This window comes from Argentina anserina, chromosome 4 (assembly GCF_933775445.1).
Source record: "Argentina anserina chromosome 4, drPotAnse1.1, whole genome shotgun sequence".
In the NCBI taxonomy this organism is placed as follows: domain Eukaryota; kingdom Viridiplantae; phylum Streptophyta; class Magnoliopsida; order Rosales; family Rosaceae; genus Argentina; species Argentina anserina.
In genome coordinates this window covers 5,691,882-5,710,008 of record NC_065875.1, presented here as the reverse complement: position 1 = coordinate 5,710,008, position 18,127 = coordinate 5,691,882, and the positions used below count along the sequence as shown (strand labels likewise).

The 18,127-nt window shown below is 38.4% G+C and overlaps 1 protein-coding gene across 1 annotated transcript; it reads left to right on the top strand.

The window, feature by feature from the left end:
* Positions 1 to 6,713: 6,713 nt before the first annotated feature.
* LOC126790677 (DNA ligase 4) lies at positions 6,714 to 17,466 on the top strand. The gene is made up of 27 exons (XM_050517009.1): positions 6,714 to 7,067; positions 7,183 to 7,274; positions 7,724 to 7,809; positions 7,896 to 8,032; positions 8,242 to 8,316; positions 8,426 to 8,517; positions 8,816 to 8,887; positions 9,313 to 9,392; positions 9,516 to 9,553; positions 9,655 to 9,661; positions 9,807 to 9,962; positions 10,533 to 10,608; positions 11,337 to 11,461; positions 11,548 to 11,582; positions 11,887 to 11,945; positions 12,671 to 12,754; positions 13,118 to 13,213; positions 13,305 to 13,353; positions 13,683 to 13,770; positions 13,950 to 14,153; positions 14,272 to 14,397; positions 14,473 to 14,572; positions 14,651 to 14,756; positions 14,900 to 15,030; positions 15,143 to 15,304; positions 15,714 to 15,869; positions 16,458 to 17,466. The coding sequence occupies exons 1-27, from the start codon at positions 6,714 to 6,716 to the stop codon at positions 17,308 to 17,310; spliced, it is 3,639 nt and encodes a 1,212-aa protein (XP_050372966.1). The 3' UTR covers positions 17,311 to 17,466.
* The last annotated feature ends 661 nt before the right edge of the window (positions 17,467 to 18,127 follow it).

The following is an 18,127-nucleotide window of genomic DNA, read 5'->3' as shown; positions in this document are numbered from 1 at the left end:
ACGCCGATGAGATCAAAGAGGGATATGATTCCCCTCTTGGTCGACGTTTTTCGTGTGACGGTCCTGGGGGAGTCACGTTATTATTTAAAAAGGAAGATATCGATTTCGTGTGGTCGCCTGAGTGCACCGCTGTTTTGGGTGCGATCATGAGAATCGCCGATATGCATCGATTATTTTGTGACCATATACATCACAACCCTCCTAATTCCGGTTACATACTTGAATAGTTTCGATTATTCGAAACCTATACAACCCTCGTTTCTTATGGATGCGTCGCCATCGCGACGGTTATTTGAATGTTTGAGTTTCTTAAACTCATGTCTATAAACGATAATCCCAAGGTCTACGTACTCATTTATTTGAGTTGATTCATTACTCTGATGCAGCACTATTTGCTGACAAAAGATCCCAAAAATAAAGAATTCTATGGGACACACTTAAAAGTGATTTAATGAACGTCTATGACGTTGTATTATCAGAGTTGACCTTGATGTATACTCCACATCAAAGAAACACATGCCATTTTTGGCACCTGTATCTATTTCTTGAGGGAATTTTGGAGATGGAAACGTAACATTCTTCCATTCTCAAGTAAGCACATTTTTGAGCCTCAGGCTAAGGCTCCGCCCAATCCGATATGCAAGATTTTGTTGCTACGGACTTTTGATTAGTCAATCTATTTTGACTATGTTTTCTGCTTACTATTTTTCAAGTATGACGTTGGCATTGCCATGATTATTGCTCGACTTTACCTTAAGTCGTCTATTGGAATTGGAAGCTTGTTTGTGTTGTATTAAATATTGGCATATTCTATAAAATCTCTCGTATTTCTTGTTTACAAGATTGACTCGTGAGAATTTTATTTGCCTTGGCTTAGCATGCATGGTCAACGTTGCAACTCACGTGGTTTTTAAATTGGCCGCTTTTGGGTTACATGGGACCCCAATAGCACTACATTGTGATTTTGGACTTTGAAATTTGGAAAACGGACCTTGGAACGTCAAAATTGACGTCGTTTTTTCCGGTTACTGTTCCGGCGTTTCCGGAACGTTTTCCGGCGTTTTACCGGCGTATTCGCTGCCTTCCGGCCATTTGCCGGCGTTTCCGGCACCGCCATCCGGTTCCGGACGGCGTTCCCTGTCGGACCTGAAGTTACGGCCTCCATACCGGCCAGGTCCGGCCACCGCCGGCCGGATTTCCGGCAATCGGTGCCGCCGGCTTCCGACGAGTTTTTCCGACGTTTTTTTTTTCGTCGTTTCTCGTCATTTTTCCGGCATATCTCAGCAGTTCTTGCTGCCATGTTTTCCTAGTCCAAAATTCACCCGGTTTTGAGTTAATTTGACATGGTTTTCCGGTCAATTTTCCGGTTTTCTCCAAGTCGTTTCATAGTTCAAATGATTTTATTATTATTGGTGACCACCCGCACCAATTGGATGGTTTTTACCACCCAAGTTGTTTGGTATTCAACTGCTCCAATACCATGTTTTTCCAACTCTTGAGTTGAAGAATGTAGTTCTATTGCCATGTGATACATTCGATGGGATTGCCATTTGTTTCAATCCCCTCTCTTACAATATCCTACGGCGTATTGTGTAGAGAAGTTCACCGCGTCGTTGACTCTCTTAATCTTCATTTTGAGAATGTCCCGCCGTGAAATCGAGTGTCTTGCTAATTGCGTAACCACCCACACTGTCCTACGGCGCAGGTAGTTGTTTTACGGATCTCGTGCGGAGATTGTGTTCTATATCTTCGTGCCTTGCTAAGTTTTAAAGGCCATACATGCCAATGATGGATTTTCATCTTGATATTTGTGTTAAGAATGGAGAGGAATAAATCTGTCAGATTTCATTGACAGTATCTTTTTCAAGCTTTGACAGTAGCTTTGTTAGCCTGCAGCAGTAGCTTTATGTAACTCAAGATTCTTTGAATCATGGGTTCGGTTTTACTGTCTTCTCGGTTTTGACATGATCATTTTTGGTCATTTTGAACAAGATATGATGATTCGAGTTCTTTGAAATTCACATTATCATCTATTTTTCATGTTCACGAAGCGATTGGAGGACCACCTCACCCATGCTCCACACGGTGAGGCCGAGCCTATCCGTGCCATGCACGGTGAGGCCGAGCCTGCCTATTTCGGCGGCTCCATGGTATTAAGGCCGTTGGTGGCGGCATCCCCTCCTTCACAGGAGCTTGTGATGCCTCCCGTGTCTTCTAATGCCTCCATGACAATCTCTGATGCCAATCGCTCATTTTGCAAAGCTTGTTCTTTTGCTAGATTTCAAGGAAGTCCTTATTTGCTAAGGCTCCAACCGAGAACATTCAATTCTTACAAAGTATTTAAGGTGACATTAGTGGACCCTATCCAACCGAATACGGACATTTTTCGGTATTTTTATGGCATAGGTTAAGAGCATCGACGCGTTGGTCACACGTCGCTTTGCTTTCCACAAGAAACGCTGCATTCGTTAAAGTTTTTAGCTATGATCATCATACTAAGGGCTCACCACCCTTCCTATCCTCTCAAATATATTTGAATGGATACCATTGGAGAGTTCACCTCCACGACTTTGATGATTTCGTTTTGCATATCTACTAGGATCGTCGTTGAACATATTATTCCTCATGTTCATTCACCGCACGATCTAGCAGAGCTCGGACTTGGTTATGGGTACTAACCTGCCGATTTTTGCATGGGGATATGTAATGATGTTGCATGCAGCGACACTTATTCGTTTCAGACCCACAACTTGCCAAGTGTTTAGTGCGTACCAGATGGTCACTGGATACGATCCCAACGTTCTTTTCACTAACGCCTATTTGGTTAAAGTTATTTATGTGCCTCTATTGTAGTTATCTCAATGGGTCTACTTGAAACGATTAAGTATTCTGGTTGGTTATGATTTATGAATCACCAACACTTGTCCGCTATTTCCAATCTACAACCGTTGATCTCTATCCTGCGATATTAGCAGACGGTCACTTTGATGAGACATATTTCCCGTCGTTAGGGGGAGATATGGAATGCTCCCATTCTGGTTTTAACGCCAGGAATTGACGTGGTGTGGCACTATGTCTCATTAAGATCCCGCACTACTCAAAGTGAGCAAATGTGCAACACATTATCGACCTCCAGAAAGTCAAAGATTCGATGCTTAATGACTTTACCGATATTGCGAAAGTGACGAGATCGCACATAAATGCTGTGATGTGCCGGTAAGGTTGGAACTCTCAGAATATGAGAGAATTTCATATGACCTGGTCCTAGCACCGTTGGCACCATCCCTGACAGTGGGAAGGAAGCCGGCGATGGCACCATCGTACGCTGTGGTGTTGTCGGCGCCCGTGGCATTGCACCACAAAACAAGGGCGGCAAACGCAAAGATGGACTAGTAAGGGTCATAGCTTCGGTCTTGGCTCCAGCCTAGATGAGGGGGAGACCATTATTTTCTAGAATCAAAACTAGAAAGAAGCGAAGTGCGTAGGCACAAGTATTTCGCCCATCATCAAGAGATATTCTCTAAACATGTGTATCAACTAAGTTTCTGTGGGACGCTACAGACTCCTTTTGTTGATGTTAGAAAAGAATAGAAATCTCACGAATTGATCGTATACAGCGCGCGCGTGTGTTTAATGTATTGATCTCCCATGATTGATGATGTATTCGCTTATGCTCTTATTCCGTTGTAAAGCATCAACGATGAGCAACTTGACCGAAGTGGAAAGAATCAATACAGGCTGAACTAGACTTGTTATGTTGGTCGTTGTTCGTAAGTGTAATGAGAAAGATGAAGTCATGCGATATATGCAGGACTTATGGCGCAAAGATTGTCTCATTATCCTAGTATTGACTACGATGAGTTATATTCTCTCGTTATGGACATAATTGCTTTCCGCTACTTGATCAGTAGTAGTGTCCATGAAAACTGATTTGCAGCATATGATAGTGGTCATAGAATATCTGTAAAGGGATCTTGACGCAGATATGAGAGTGCCCGAGGGACTTTAAATGCCTCCAGACCACGGAGAGCTTATGTAATCAGATTGCGACGTTCGAGAGAACGTAGTACAATCGGTTGCAAGAACTCATACCCATATGTGTTCATATGAAGCTAATTCTTGATTCTCTATTCCGTCTAAGTATAGATGATGAAGAGATTCAATGAGCTATACATTCATACATGTTAGTGTTGTTGGGACACTATTGCTTTCATTATGACGTGATTAGCTATGCGCCTATGCATTGTCATTGGACTTGCATTGCTTCTTTGACATGGGTTTAGTTCTACACTCAGTGAACCAACACAAATCCTATCCACACCAACGCCGCCAGCAGCTCCAGCAACATCAACGTACGCCTTGGTGTAGCAGTCGACACTGGTAGCGTAGAGGATGCGTACGGTTCTGTCTTGGACCAAAAATCAGTCCTTCATTGGTCCATTCCCCCATTCTTTTCGCGAAAGACACATTAAATGTGACAAATCAGAATCTGTCCAGTTTCGTAGGTCAACTTCAACGAGACCTACAAGATAGCTCGCTCGATGAAATATGGTGAAATTAGTACCGTTGGAAAGGTCTATGTGTCTACATTCCATGGACATCAACCATTCGTTCATAGCTATCATATTGAGTGAGTTATGGCCGTTTTAGCAAAGTAGGACAGTTCTGTCCGGAAATTTGCAAGTCAGTCAACTTCGACAGAGCATTGTGAACTGCTCCGATCGGATGAGGTTGTGAACCTTATGTCACTGGAAAGCCACGGGTGTCTACTTTTCAGAACATTTTACGGTTCACTGATACCTATTTTGACGAAGAAGTTATGGCCGTTTAAGTGAGTGAAGGTCATTCTACCCGAGAATCTGATTTTCATTGCAAACTCTTGTTTTGAGTTGTTATGCAATCTTGTTTCCTAAGATCTAAGTTTGGCTAAGTATAGCATGGATGATCTAAGGATGTGTGGCTAGATTAATGATTAATCATTAGCCCAAAACTACGTTTGAGAAGCATGTAATGAACGTTGTATACGTTGTTCTTTGTACTCCATGATTATGGCACTAATCAGGGGGAGTTGTTTCGTAGACTTCAGGGGGAGTCTAGCTCACATGATGTTATCAAATGTAGACGGTGCGTTGTGCTCTTTTTCCCTTCGATCAAGCTTTTGTTTTACCCAAGAGGTTTTTGTTTTGCTTGACAAGGTTTTTACCGAGGCAACGATATGTGCACCATGCAACCTAGGCATGCGACACAAGGGGGAGTGTTCCGGGAGAATTACTATTCTACCCTTATGTGTGTCTTAGCCTAATAGGTTTCCTGTTAGGAGATAGATTAGCATCTCCGTAATAGATTAGGACTCCGAATCCTACGTGATTGTGGTTTTGTAATGCCTATATATAGGCCCCCATATCATTCAATAATACACAATTATTTCATCCTGAAACAATGTTTTTATTTTCACTCTTATTGTGACTAATTACAAGTTTGGTGGTGGATAGAAGTCCTAGCTAATTCACTTCATTGTTTGCCAAGTTTGACTCATAGTTGAATTCGTTCATCTATTTGTTCATTTGATTTTTTTTTCAAGAACTCAAACCAAAACCCCCAGATTGTGTGTGAGTGCGTTAAGTTAGTCGCTTGGTTAGTTATTAAAATTGATTAGCACAATTGATACGAAGTCTCTGTGGATTCGACCCCTGCTAATTTGCTATATTATGCTTGAATTTGTACACTTGCAGGGTTTAATTTGTTGTAATTAGCTATCTTTTGATTGCTAGATAAACGACCAACAATGATATTCAGCTGCTGTAACGTAATTTCATTTATTGAAGTTATATCACAGTGTTAACATTCATAAATTCTAAATTTCTTCTGAATTTAGGGATGTTACAAAAACAGTGTAGTATATTCAGGGCCGGCCTTGGGCCAAGGCGAAGCAGGCCTGCGCCTGGGGCCTAAAAAAAAAGGGCCTCCAAATTTTTTAAATTATATATGTGAATTAAAAAGGAGAGATATTTTTTTAAAAAAAGAGAAGTGAGTCCGTTGTAGCCTTTTAGGGATTAGAGAAAGCCATAGAGAGATAAAAAGAGGCGAAGAGAGTCAGAGTGGAAAAGTCAGAGAGAAAGAGACGAAGAGAGTTAGAGAAGAAGAAGAAAAATGGAAGAATAGAAGAACCGAGGGCTAGTGGGACCCTTGGAATTTGGGAATCTAGGGGCCTCCAATGTTTTTTTCGCCTTAAGATCTTTTTGACACAAGGCTGGCCTTGAGTATATTTCTCATGTTTGGGATTTTCAGCTCTAACTACATCCAACTATTCTCAATTCTTTTTTTGTTGCTTTTATGATACCAACCAGTTTAAGGAATCAAATCAGTCCACTTAAGCGGAAATGAGAATCATTCTATTACGACCCTTCTACAATAATGACCTATTATTACTTTAAGCTACCTACATTGGGGACTATTTTCTTATGCTGGGCTTTACTATTCGAACACGGACCCTAATATTGTAATCGGGTAGGGTTCTATAGATGAACAATTGTGTGTTTTCTACGCCTAATATTGCCCTACCCGATTCACTTACTGTCCCGGGTCGGGTAACCCGGATCCGTAAACCAAATAGAGTGCAAAGGAAGACACTCCCCCACAGTTCAAAAGTTTTGGAAACTCGAAACCAGCGCTCGAATGATCATCATCATCATCGTCAATTGATTCAATTCAAGATGAACCAGAAGAAGGAGGAGGAGGAGGAGCAGACCAAGTTCAGTGTTCTCTGCAGCCTCTTCACTTGGATCCAACGCAGCAAAACCTCCGCCTTGAAACGCTCCAAGTTCCGCAAATTCCTTGACGCCTTCTGCAAACCCCCCGACTACTTCGCCGCAATCCGGTTGATCCTCCCCGGCCTCGACCGCGAGCGCGGCAGCTATGGCCTCAAGGAGTCCGTCCTCGCCACCTGCCTCATCGACGCCCTCGGCATGTCGCGTGACTCCGACGACGCCCTCCGCCTCATCAATTGGCGCAAGGGCGGCGCCAGCACCGGAGCCAATGTCGGTAACTTCGCCCTCGTCGCCGCCGAGGTTAGGGTTTCGGTTTTCGATTCCGATTCCGATTTTGGATTTTAGTTGATTTTAGTGAGTCTAAACTGTAAATGTTGATTGCAGTTTCGGTGCTTTGTTGAAATTTGTGATGTAGGTGCTGCAAAGGAGACAGGGACTGAGTTCTGGTGGACTGACGATTAAGGAGCTGAATGAGTTGCTGGATCGTTTGGCGTTGGGCGAAAACAGGTGTGTTGCATTAGTTCTAGTTGTTGATGAGCTTATAAATGTTCAATGTGACGCCTTATTGCGAATACTGTCTTGATTTGATCATAGTGATAAGAAAATTTGTCTGTTTACTTGCGTGATTATACCGGAAAGTCTCTTCATATTGTTTAAATGTTGCTATTGATAGCGTGTATACGTCGTTCATGTTGTATTATATAGCTTGTGTTGTCAGTATTCAACACCAGAAGTCATGTTTGGTTAATGTAGCTGTGTAGCTTATCCTACCTTACTATAATGTAAGTATTAAATAGAATTTTCCCACCTGAATTTGTGTTCTTTACTTTTTTTGTGTGGATGAGTAATGTATTGAACTGTATATGTTGGAACTTAGATTCTTATATATGATTGATTTCAATATATTTTATATAGACATAGCTCCTTTTACTAAATAGATTCAACCATGTGAACAGGGGGGAGAAGACTTCAATTCTTACTACTTTAGTGCAGAAGACGAATGCACAAGAAATGAAGTGGATTGTCATGATCATCCTTAAAGGTCTTCGCTGATGAGGTCCATGTTGTGTGTTTCTTATCGTCTATCTATTTAAGCTTCAAATCTTTATGTTTCTATATTTTCTTCAGATCTGAAGTTGGGAATGAGTGAAAAGAGCATATTCCAAGAATTTCATCCAGATGCTGAAGACTTGTTTAATGTAACTTGTGACTTGAAACTGGTTTGTGAAAAGCTGAGGGATAGAAATCAACGACATAAACGACAGGTATGTAACTAATTTAAATCAATGTTGATATATGTCTTTCATACATTTTATGGCATGACGATATCTCTTTTTAACATCTGCCCCTGATGTGATAAATTCTTATTGAAGTACCTAAGAGAAGATCTTTTCATTGTATTCTGGTTTGTTGTTTTTTTTTTTTGGAAAATGCTTAAATGAACAAACTAAGTATGAGTCTGCACAAATTGCAGGACATTGAAGTTGGAAAAGCTGTGCGACCGCAGCTAGCTATGAGAGTTGGTGATGCAACTGCGGCATGGAAAAAGGTTCCATTTAAACAATAACAAATATTATACACACTTAACAGAAATGTGCATTCAAGTATAATATGGATACTGTATAAACTTATTGTCTCTTTTTTGTTCTCCATGTTAGTATCATGGAAAGGAAGTTGTTGTTGAGTGTAAATTTGACGGTGATCGCATCCAAGTTCATAAGAATGGAACCGAAGTACATTACTTCTCAAGGTAACGGTCTCTATTCAGAATTTACAAGTCTTGCTAAAATTTTGTTACTAGAAATATTTATCTGGGAAATTTTATTATTCTGATCAACATGTTTTAGTTGCTATTACTAATTTCTAGCACACTGATTAGTAAAATTAGGATTGCAATACGGGAGTACTGCTCAAGTAGTAATTTCTTTGTTAGAAATTTTATATCCAGGGCAATTGGCAGATTATGTTTTCTATACAGAATCGATATATATTTTTAACTGAAATACTCATAAATATTTTGGTTTGGTAATAAGTTTTTTTTTGTGCAGGAATTTTTTTGATCACTCTGAATATGGACATGCAATGTCAGAAATTATTATACAAAATGTTCAGGCTGATAGGTATATCTCTTATCTCTTGTATCCTAAAAGAATATGTATTAGGTATGAGTATGCCCATTTTATTCCTTTCTTGGCTCCTGAGTGTAGGTGTAAAATACAGTAATATTTAATAATATTTTCATAAAATCAGGTCTTTGGCATAGTAGAAAAACTAAAGCATTGTATGCTGTAGTAATTCTTGTATTTTCCTGCCATTATAAGCCTGGCATTGTCTCAACTTAGAGTGCTTGACTCTCTCTAAAGCTTTCCATTTCCTCATAAGCCAACATGATCTGATGCATTAGTGGTTGCCTTGTTCTTGACTTCTCATTACCCATTTGTGAAATTACTTACTGAAATCCATATATAAATGTTGTGGCATGAGCAACCACATGCAGTTACCTCTAGTGAATTTTTAATTGTTCTTACTCTTGTAATCACTTTAGGTGTATTCTTGATGGTGAGATGTTGGTCTGGGACACATCTTTAAAGCGTTTTGCTGAGTTTGGTTCAAATCAAGAAATAGGTTCTTTCTGAACTTTTTATTGATTTTTTTTTGTTCCTCAGTGAAATTACTTTACTTTTTTCTTTTATATTTCATGTTTCGCACATTCTGTCTTTTCTGTTAATTTTTTTCCTTGTTTAACAGCAAAGGCAGCTAGGGATGGACTTGACAGTGATAAACAGGTTTATAATCTGACTTTATTATTATTTTCGTATATATTTTCAAGTTTATAGAAACCAAAGTGGAGTTTAGCTGACACGTTTAATATCCTCTCCTCGCGCAGTTGTGCTGTATCCTTTTCGTTTAAAGCTGAGGAGGTCCGAATCCTTTTTTTGCAGTACTCTGAAGCAATAGCTGGTGAAAACCACAAATCAAGCATATTGGAGGTCAGTTGTGAAAACAGATGAGTTTTTACCTTGACATGACATTGTATAGATGTTGCATTCGATGTCCTTTACGTTGGAGATACTAGTGTAATTCACGAGAGCTTGAAGGAACGGCATGGGCTTCTCCAGAAAGTAGTGAAGCCTTTGACAGGTCGTTTAGAGATTTTAGTACCTAATGGTGGCCTTAACACTCACCGGTCTTCAGGTAAGAGTGTCTTCATAATTTTTTGGTATATTTGGATCAATAGTCAGAAACTGATCTTGTGCAGTCTGCAGGGAGTTCTTGTGAGTTATAACCAAACTTCATTGTCCACGGACATGAATGATATATAGATATCTTAGTCAATTTATTCTCTTTAAGTATTCAGGAAAGCAACTTCGTTATGTGCATCTGGACCATATTCATTATATTCTTGTCTGGGTACATTTTTTGTTTGAACTTTGTAGCATAACCTCTGGAACCAGATTCTAGAAGGCATCCAAAGATATGTTTGTATGTGTTAATATCGCGGCGACCAGGCATATTCTCTGTCTCACTCTGACTACTTCCTGTTCCTCTTTTCTAATAGATGTGACTAGGTGGTTAGATACTATCAGCTGTCACAAATCCCAATAGATTGATAGAATGATGGTTGACATCTTCCGTCTCCCCTTTATAAAATACCTGGCATGTGAATGCAATACCAACTTGTTTTTCCTTAGAGTTTATTAAGATTGTCAAATAATTCAACACTACTTGTTAAATCTCTTATATAGACATGTGCTGGTCATGCAGGGGAACCTTGTTGGTCCCTTATTGTTCATTCTGTGGATGATGTTGAGAGGTTTTTCAAAGAAACCATCGAGAACAGGTAAGCACCTAATATACATTTTAGGTACAGTATATTAAGTTGTCTTATAGCTTCCAGGCCCAAAATAACTTCAGCATCTGGTTAAAAAGTAGACAATTTCACTTCATCACATCGTTTTTTGGGAAAAACAAATTGGTAATGGTATTTAAACTTGATTATTGTCTCATTTATCTTTCTTCATTGGTTTCCTTTTTTTTTTCCCCAAAGGTATCCTGCTTCAGTTGTGTGTATCTTTTGAAAACAGTACCCTAGCTTGCTATTTGACAATTCTTTTGTATATAGCCATCACTTATGTTTCCAGTTGGAATCCAGGAGTTTAGAATTTATTAATGTCAATGATAAATTAAATCACATAAATAGTAGTGCTATAACATTTTTCACATCACATATATAGATGTTTACACTCAAGCTAGTTTAACCCAGGGCTTATCCTATGTTCTTCAGATTCCAGCTTTTGGTGCTGTGCCTATATAGCTAGAACTCTGATTTAGAAACTATCTAAAATTACTTTAAAATTGTCTAAAGCATCACATTCGTATAATATCTCATTACCAAAAACTGTAGCAACTTTCACATTTTGTCCTTATGTCTAAAATCAATTCCTTGTCTTCTTCAATATATGGAAGGAATTCCAGCGCTCAATGTCTTGTGTATCTCATCATAGATATGTTCATGTGTCATGGTAATAATTTGATTCCTTGAGCTTAAACATCATTTTTGTATTTCAGAGATGAGGGGATTGTTTTAAAGGACCTTGGTTCTAAATGGGAACCTAGTGATCGTAGTGGAAAGTGGTTGAAATTGAAGCCGGATTACATTCGGGCTGGTTCTGATTTGGATGTCCTGATAATAGGTCTGTGTTTGCACTTTGTTAATTTCTTATTTGCCTCGAAGCAACATTGTATAACTCATATCATTCCTTTCATTTTCCTATATTAGGAGGATACTATGGTTCAGGGCGTCGTGGAGGAGAGGTGAGTTTGCAATCTGTTCAAAATTTTCTAATCTATCCGTTTGTGCATCTAATTTAAATTTCTCTCTTACGGCCCTTAAATAAATTACCTAAGTGGAGTTCTTAGTCTAGACCATGTGTGGATGACAACGATGAAAGATGCATGCATCTCATTCATTGATATGCATGTATCTGATGTGCATGTCGTCACTATGAGAGATAAGACGTGATTTAAGGACCTTTCGAGGGACCAATCCCGATCTTTACGTTTGTAGGTGTTCATAGTAAACTATTGAAATCCATTGGTAGTACTCTCATTGTTGCAGGTAGCTCAGTTCTTGGTGGGTCTTGCTGAACGTCCAGTTGCGAATACATATCCGAGAAGGTAGAATCATTCAATGTATTCTGTATCTATGCAGAAAGAATTGCTTTTCAAATACTAAATTTTAGACCTGCAACTTGGATTTGTATACTCTTAATCAAGAAAATGTTTCCTTATATATTCTTTTGTAGATCGTTCTGATAGCTTTTAAAGGGAATTTGGTAATGCCTCTAAAATTCTTAACATATGTGCATACGTGGATGTAAGTATGATACTATATATTGGGTCGCATCCTTAGCTCGAATTGTTTTTATACTCTTAATCAAGAAAACGTTTTCTTACATAATTCAAAGGGAATTTCCTATTGTGTCTTCTATTCTTAACATATGTACATACATGGATGTAGATATAATGCTATATATTAGGTGGGTTCCTTAGCTTGAATTTTTTGTCCTAAAGATTAGAAAGAATTAAGGTGACCCATGATTAGCTTGCTGCCACTCTTTAATTGAACAATTTGATGTTTTCCTTAGGTTGGTCTGTATGTATCTGGTTGTTTTCCTACCTGTGTCATTAATACTTCACAGGGCCTTTTCTTGCTATCAATTTATTGATTCTTAGACATTTAAAAAGCTATAAAGAACAGGTACATCATGAGCATGTTTGTTGGGGCTACATGTTATTGGAACTATACTTTTAACTGCCATAAAACCTGAATCTTATAAGTGCTTATTATCCTTTTATTGACTCTTGGTAAATGACTCTTTGATTGGGTTCTTATATTGCAGATTTGTATCCTTTTGTAGAGTGGGTACTGGACTTACTGACGAGGAGTTAGATGCTGTGGAAACCAAATTAAAGCCTTATTTAAGGTACTTTATTTTTTAACTTAAGTACACATTGTAGCTCAACCAATCCAAGGAAATAACCAGTGAGCAACATGATATTGCTCATTGCTTCAAGCTTGACAGCATGTGCTGTAATAATTTCTTTGATGGCCATTCAGCTTAAGGTCTTGGAATAGAGATCGATATCATTGTTGATTCCCGTAGTTTGCTATTCAAGGACTCAACTGTTGTACCATGAACGAGAAACTGTGGCAATTTGGACTTTTTTGCAATTACTTGTATTTCTTGGAAAGTACTGTACCTTATGGCAAAGTAGCAGGAGTTGGGTCTTATTGTTTCTTATCTGTGCAAATCTATATTAACTGTCTCTGTCTGTCTGTCTGTCAGGAAGTATGACTACCCCAAAAAGGCCCCACCAAGTTTTTATGAAGTAACGAACCATTCAAAAGAGAGACCAGATGTTTGGGTTGAAAGCCCTGAGAAGTTAGTATGAGTTTTTATTTTCACTATGGGTATATGATTTGATTTATGCAGAATATCTAACTATCTAAGTGTTTTCTGATTTGTATTGCAGATCAATAATCCTTTCCATAACGAGTGATATCCGAACCATAAGGTCTGAGGTGTGTCCTATCATCTGAATAACACCAGATTTGTGTTTAGATATATACATGAAGCTGTACTAGGAAGATCCATACATTGGAAATTTTATTATTTTGTCATAAAGGCTTACTTTCATATTGAGGTTGGGCCAAATAATAACTTATTATTGTAATTATGAGTGATTATCTGTTTGATAAGTTTTTATAGGGTGCTTATTCATAAAATTTAGTTTAAATAACTATGATTTATTTCATATTTGAGTTTTTGTTTTTTAAACTGAGTTATTCCATATTTGAGTATTGAATCCCAGACTAAGCCTAAGTATCTAATGGCTGCTGAATTCTTGTAGGTTTTTGCTGCACCATACAGCCTGAGATTTCCGCGTATTGATCGAATTAGATACGATAAACCTTGGCATGAGTGCCTTGATGTGCAATGTAAGAATATGATTTTATTAGATATTGCATCCCGGAGTTCTAGTTTCGCTTGTATATTCCTTACCTGTACTTTAGGTTTCATCTCTATATGCTCAGTTATGGCATTTAAAGATGGGGTGTGCTATAAATTGTCATATGGTTTAGAGCTTCTGTTTACTTTCAGTTTCTTGTATTTGCAGCATTTATAGAGCTTGTAGATTCAGGCAATGGTACCACACAAAAGGGGACAGATTATGGTGTTCTGCAGGATGATAAAAAGAAACCCAAGAGATCCACTAAAAAGGAAGACAAAAGAAATATGTGTCTCGTTCCCTCTCATTTAGTTCAGACTGATGTCTCTGGCATCAAGGAGGATAGCTTGATATTTTCAAAAATGATGTTCTGTATCCTTTGAGGTCCACACTTTAACAAACAACATAATTCATTTCATCTTTCAATTATGTATCTTACTGCACTGTAAATTATTTTCTGGTTACATGTGTTACTCCTTGACATATTCAGACTTCGCCAATGTGCCTCCAACTCATACACTTGATTCCTTGCACAAAATTGTTGCTGAGAATGGGGGTACTTTTTCGATGAATTTGAATAACTCAGTCACACACTGTGTTGCAGCGGAAAACAAAGGTCTCTCTCTCTCTCTCTCTCTCTCTCTCTCTCGAATCACTTAGCAAATATAATCAATACTTGTTCATTTGACAGGTATCAAATATCAGGCAGCGAAACGTCAGGGAGATGTCATTCATTTGTCTTGGGTCTTGGATTGTTGTTCCCAGAAGAAACTCCTTTCTTTACAGCCAAAGTAACTATCTAATTTACTGCATGTTTGAAACATGTGATTCTTTTGGTGGTTTTTCATATTCTTTTTCATTTTTTTAAGGTACTACCTCAGCATTTCTGAGTCTTCAAAGAAGAAATTAGAAGCAGAAATTGATGAGTTTTCTGACCCGTATTTCTGGGACCTTGACCTTGCAGACATTACGCAGGTAATACAGAATTCTTATTGACTGTTAAAACAGTGGGTTTGCTGTATTATATATGGTATAGCAGAGAAGAAGGGATGGACACATCTTAACTTGAAATGATACAGGTTTTAAGTGGATGACGGAAATTTTTTTTCTCTTGGCAGCTCTTAAGCAATGTGCCTAGGTCCGAGGATACCAAACGTATCAACTATTACAAGAAAAAATACTGTCCTTTGGAGAAATGGGCTCGATTTCATGGCTGCTGCATTTATTTTAACTCATCAATTCATTCCCTGTAAGATCTGTCGGTCATCTTATGTTCTTTTGACTCACTAATTATATTATTCTTTGTTTTGTTTCTATATGTCAATTGACATTGGTTTTTTCTTATTAATCTTTTCTTAAAGAAAACCGGATTGGGAATTCGTCTTAGGAGTGACAGTAAGAAGGTTGAAAATTGAAGTTCTCATGGGTGGTGGCAGAGTCGGTGATAATCTTGCTGATGCCACTCATTTGGTACTCTTGTCAATTCAGGGGTGTGATGTGAAATTTGAAACCTTACTGCAAAGGTACACAGTAACACAAGGCTCTTAAGTTTTTTTTACTATCATGGATTAGTTTGGTGCCTCCAATGGTGGATGATCACGGGCATTTCATTTCGATAATTTTGATATGTGAGCATGATTATTGTTGACATGATTCTTTCGGTAATTTGACAATCTATTTACACCTCAAATCTTCTGGGTTGTTTGAAAGCATTAGAAAATAAGCATATGTTTGTAGTAAGATTTTTAGTGTCATTATCTATTTGTATCTCAACTTGGCAACATGGTTAATGCGTATAATTTAATTTGTTAATGATACTGGAAGGCCACTGTCCTGACCTTTCCCGTTGTTCTCACTTTCCTCATTACAGCTGTTATGTTAATGCAGTCCTAACTTTCTTATTTCTTTGTTATCCCTCTCTCTTTGTCACAGTTTGACTGAAGCAGAGAAACACTTTTTGCATAACAAAAGGTTGCATATTGTTGGACTGCAATGGTTGGAGGACTGTTTGGGAAGGAAGCAAAGATTGCAAGAGGAACCATATAGCTTAAAACCCTATGGATGGGAAGAATATGACATCGTAGAGAGGTGAGTTCAATATCTATCAAATAATATATGCACATGGATGTAGAGTTCAATATCTATCAAATAATAGATGCACATGGATGTAGTATATCCAATGACTTCTCATTTGGCAGTCAGTGAGCTTAGAAGATATGGGATTTATGGCTTCTCAATGAAATAGGCACGATATTTTACCGAGTCAATGTGCAGTGACTTCCTCATTGCTAGGAAATCTGCTTATAATCCTCTTTATTTTTATTTTTATTTATTTATTTGTTTATTTATTTCATCACGTCTTTAATTCTTTGTCCACTTCATTGATGAAGTACGAAACATTTGGAAAAAACATGAATACTACAGTTTTCAAATTAAAACATAGTTATTGTAGCTATTACCAACTATTGAGGCTATTGTCATCTGTGAGAAAAAAAATAGGTAAATCCTTATTGAACAGGGAGTCTTTTCTTTTTTTTCTTTTTCTTTTCTTTTTCATTTTTATGTTCTTTTTCTTTTTTATCAAAGGGAAAATAATATTGGATTCAGAATCAGTCAGGTTAACTAGCAATTCTTCTAAACCTAATCTTAATTTTCACTCTGTTTTGTTCTTTCCAGTGAACATGACATGGTAATAGAAGAACTGCCGCGTGACAATGTAGAAATCGAGAAGGTTCCTGCTCCTTCTAAGAAAGAGAGAAACAGAGGCAATGCAGCTCAAGAGCACACTGGGATATTGCGCTCACCTGAGAAGGGTAGCAAAAGGAAAAGAGGAAGACCTGCTGGCACAAATACAAACAGGGGGAAAATAGGTGCCACCCAAACTCGAAGAACACGGGCACGTATTAGCAGGAAGCCTGCTAAAATATCTTTTAATGAGTCAGACGAGAGTGATTCTCATGATCTTACATCATATAAGGAAGATGTTGATATCGCTGAAGGAACACATAGAATGGTAGGTGACGGAAGTTTAGACATGCAAAGAAAGGAAGCAATACAGGAGTCTACATCATTACAAAGTGGTAAGGCAGCTGAACAAGAGGTTGTTGGAGACATTAGATATGATGGGCATTCTGATAAAATTCCTGAAATTGAAATGATTGAGAAGCATTATAGCCAAGACAGAGATAAGCCGGAGAAACTTGAAGATATAGCTGATCCAGTTCAAGCCATGTTGTTTGGTCTGATTCCATGTCTTGGAACAAAGAATGCTCAAACTATAAATATGAATACTGAAACTGAGAGGCCAGCCGTAGGTCTGATTCCAGGTCCTGGAACAAAGAACGCTCAAACAATGGATACGAGTACTGAAGCTGAGAAGCCACCCGTAGATCTAATTCTAGGTCTTGGAACGAAAACTGCTCAGACTAGTGCTGATAATCAGAAGCCACCATTTGATACGGGTGCAGAGCCTACAAAGAAAAAGAAAGTTAGCTATAAGGATCTAGCTAGGCAGCTACTTAATAGTTGACTGATCTAATTGTGCACATTTTCATTGTATATACGTAGAATCACTAGAATGTAAATTAATAACAGGATTTAATTATTGTTCACCTTTTGTTGTAGCACATTGATATCAAACACGTTGTTTTTAAGTAGTTTGATTTGGCTGTTGTGTTCGTTTGAAGTGATCACTGGAGTTTTGGAATTCAGCTTTCATTCAGGGTTTTGATGCCTCCTCCCCTGCACTTCCGCATGCTCCATACGATGTGGATATAAGGGGAAAATATTATTTTCAAAGCATTTTGTAAAGTTGCGTTCGGTGTTCACGTCTTTTCATTGCATACATAAAGGTGACTACAATCATAGCTTAAAACATTCTTAAGCATATCAGGAGGAATGTAGCTAAGCGGCGTGGAATCGGGTGCATGTACGCGGAAGCGAAGAGTTTGGAAACACGGAATAGTTTGCGCCGCTGTATTTGTGTCCTATGAGCAAAGCTAACATGAGCTCAGGTATTACTTCCATCAGGACTTTGATGTCATCATTGAGATTACCAAACTCCAGCTGCTCGCTTTCCTCCAATTTGATGTCTTGCAGAGCTACTAAGCAGTCACTTTCAATACTGCATCTAGTAGCCCTTCGGTTAGCAACAAATCCGAATCCCATTTTATAGTGAAATCGACATGCTCTTGACCCGCTTGGCCACACCCGCAAGAAATCTCCTCTCAGCACCCTTACAGGAAACCTCCTGATCACTCTGGATTTGACCTGTGTTCACTTGCTCACTTGTGAATTATGTGATTATGAATTTTAGATTATCCAGCTTGACACCATTCCTACCTGAT

Coding starts and splice junctions, on each gene's coding strand:
- LOC126790677 (XM_050517009.1), top strand. CDS start 6,714: ATGAACCAGAAGAAGGAGGAGGAGGAGGAGCAGACCAAGTTCAGTGTT. Junction 8,317..8,425: donor CAACTGCGGCATGGAAAAAG/GTTCCATTTAAA, acceptor TCTCCATGTTAG/TATCATGGAAAGGAAGTTGT. Junction 10,609..11,336: donor AAAGAAACCATCGAGAACAG/GTAAGCACCTAA, acceptor TTTGTATTTCAG/AGATGAGGGGATTGTTTTAA.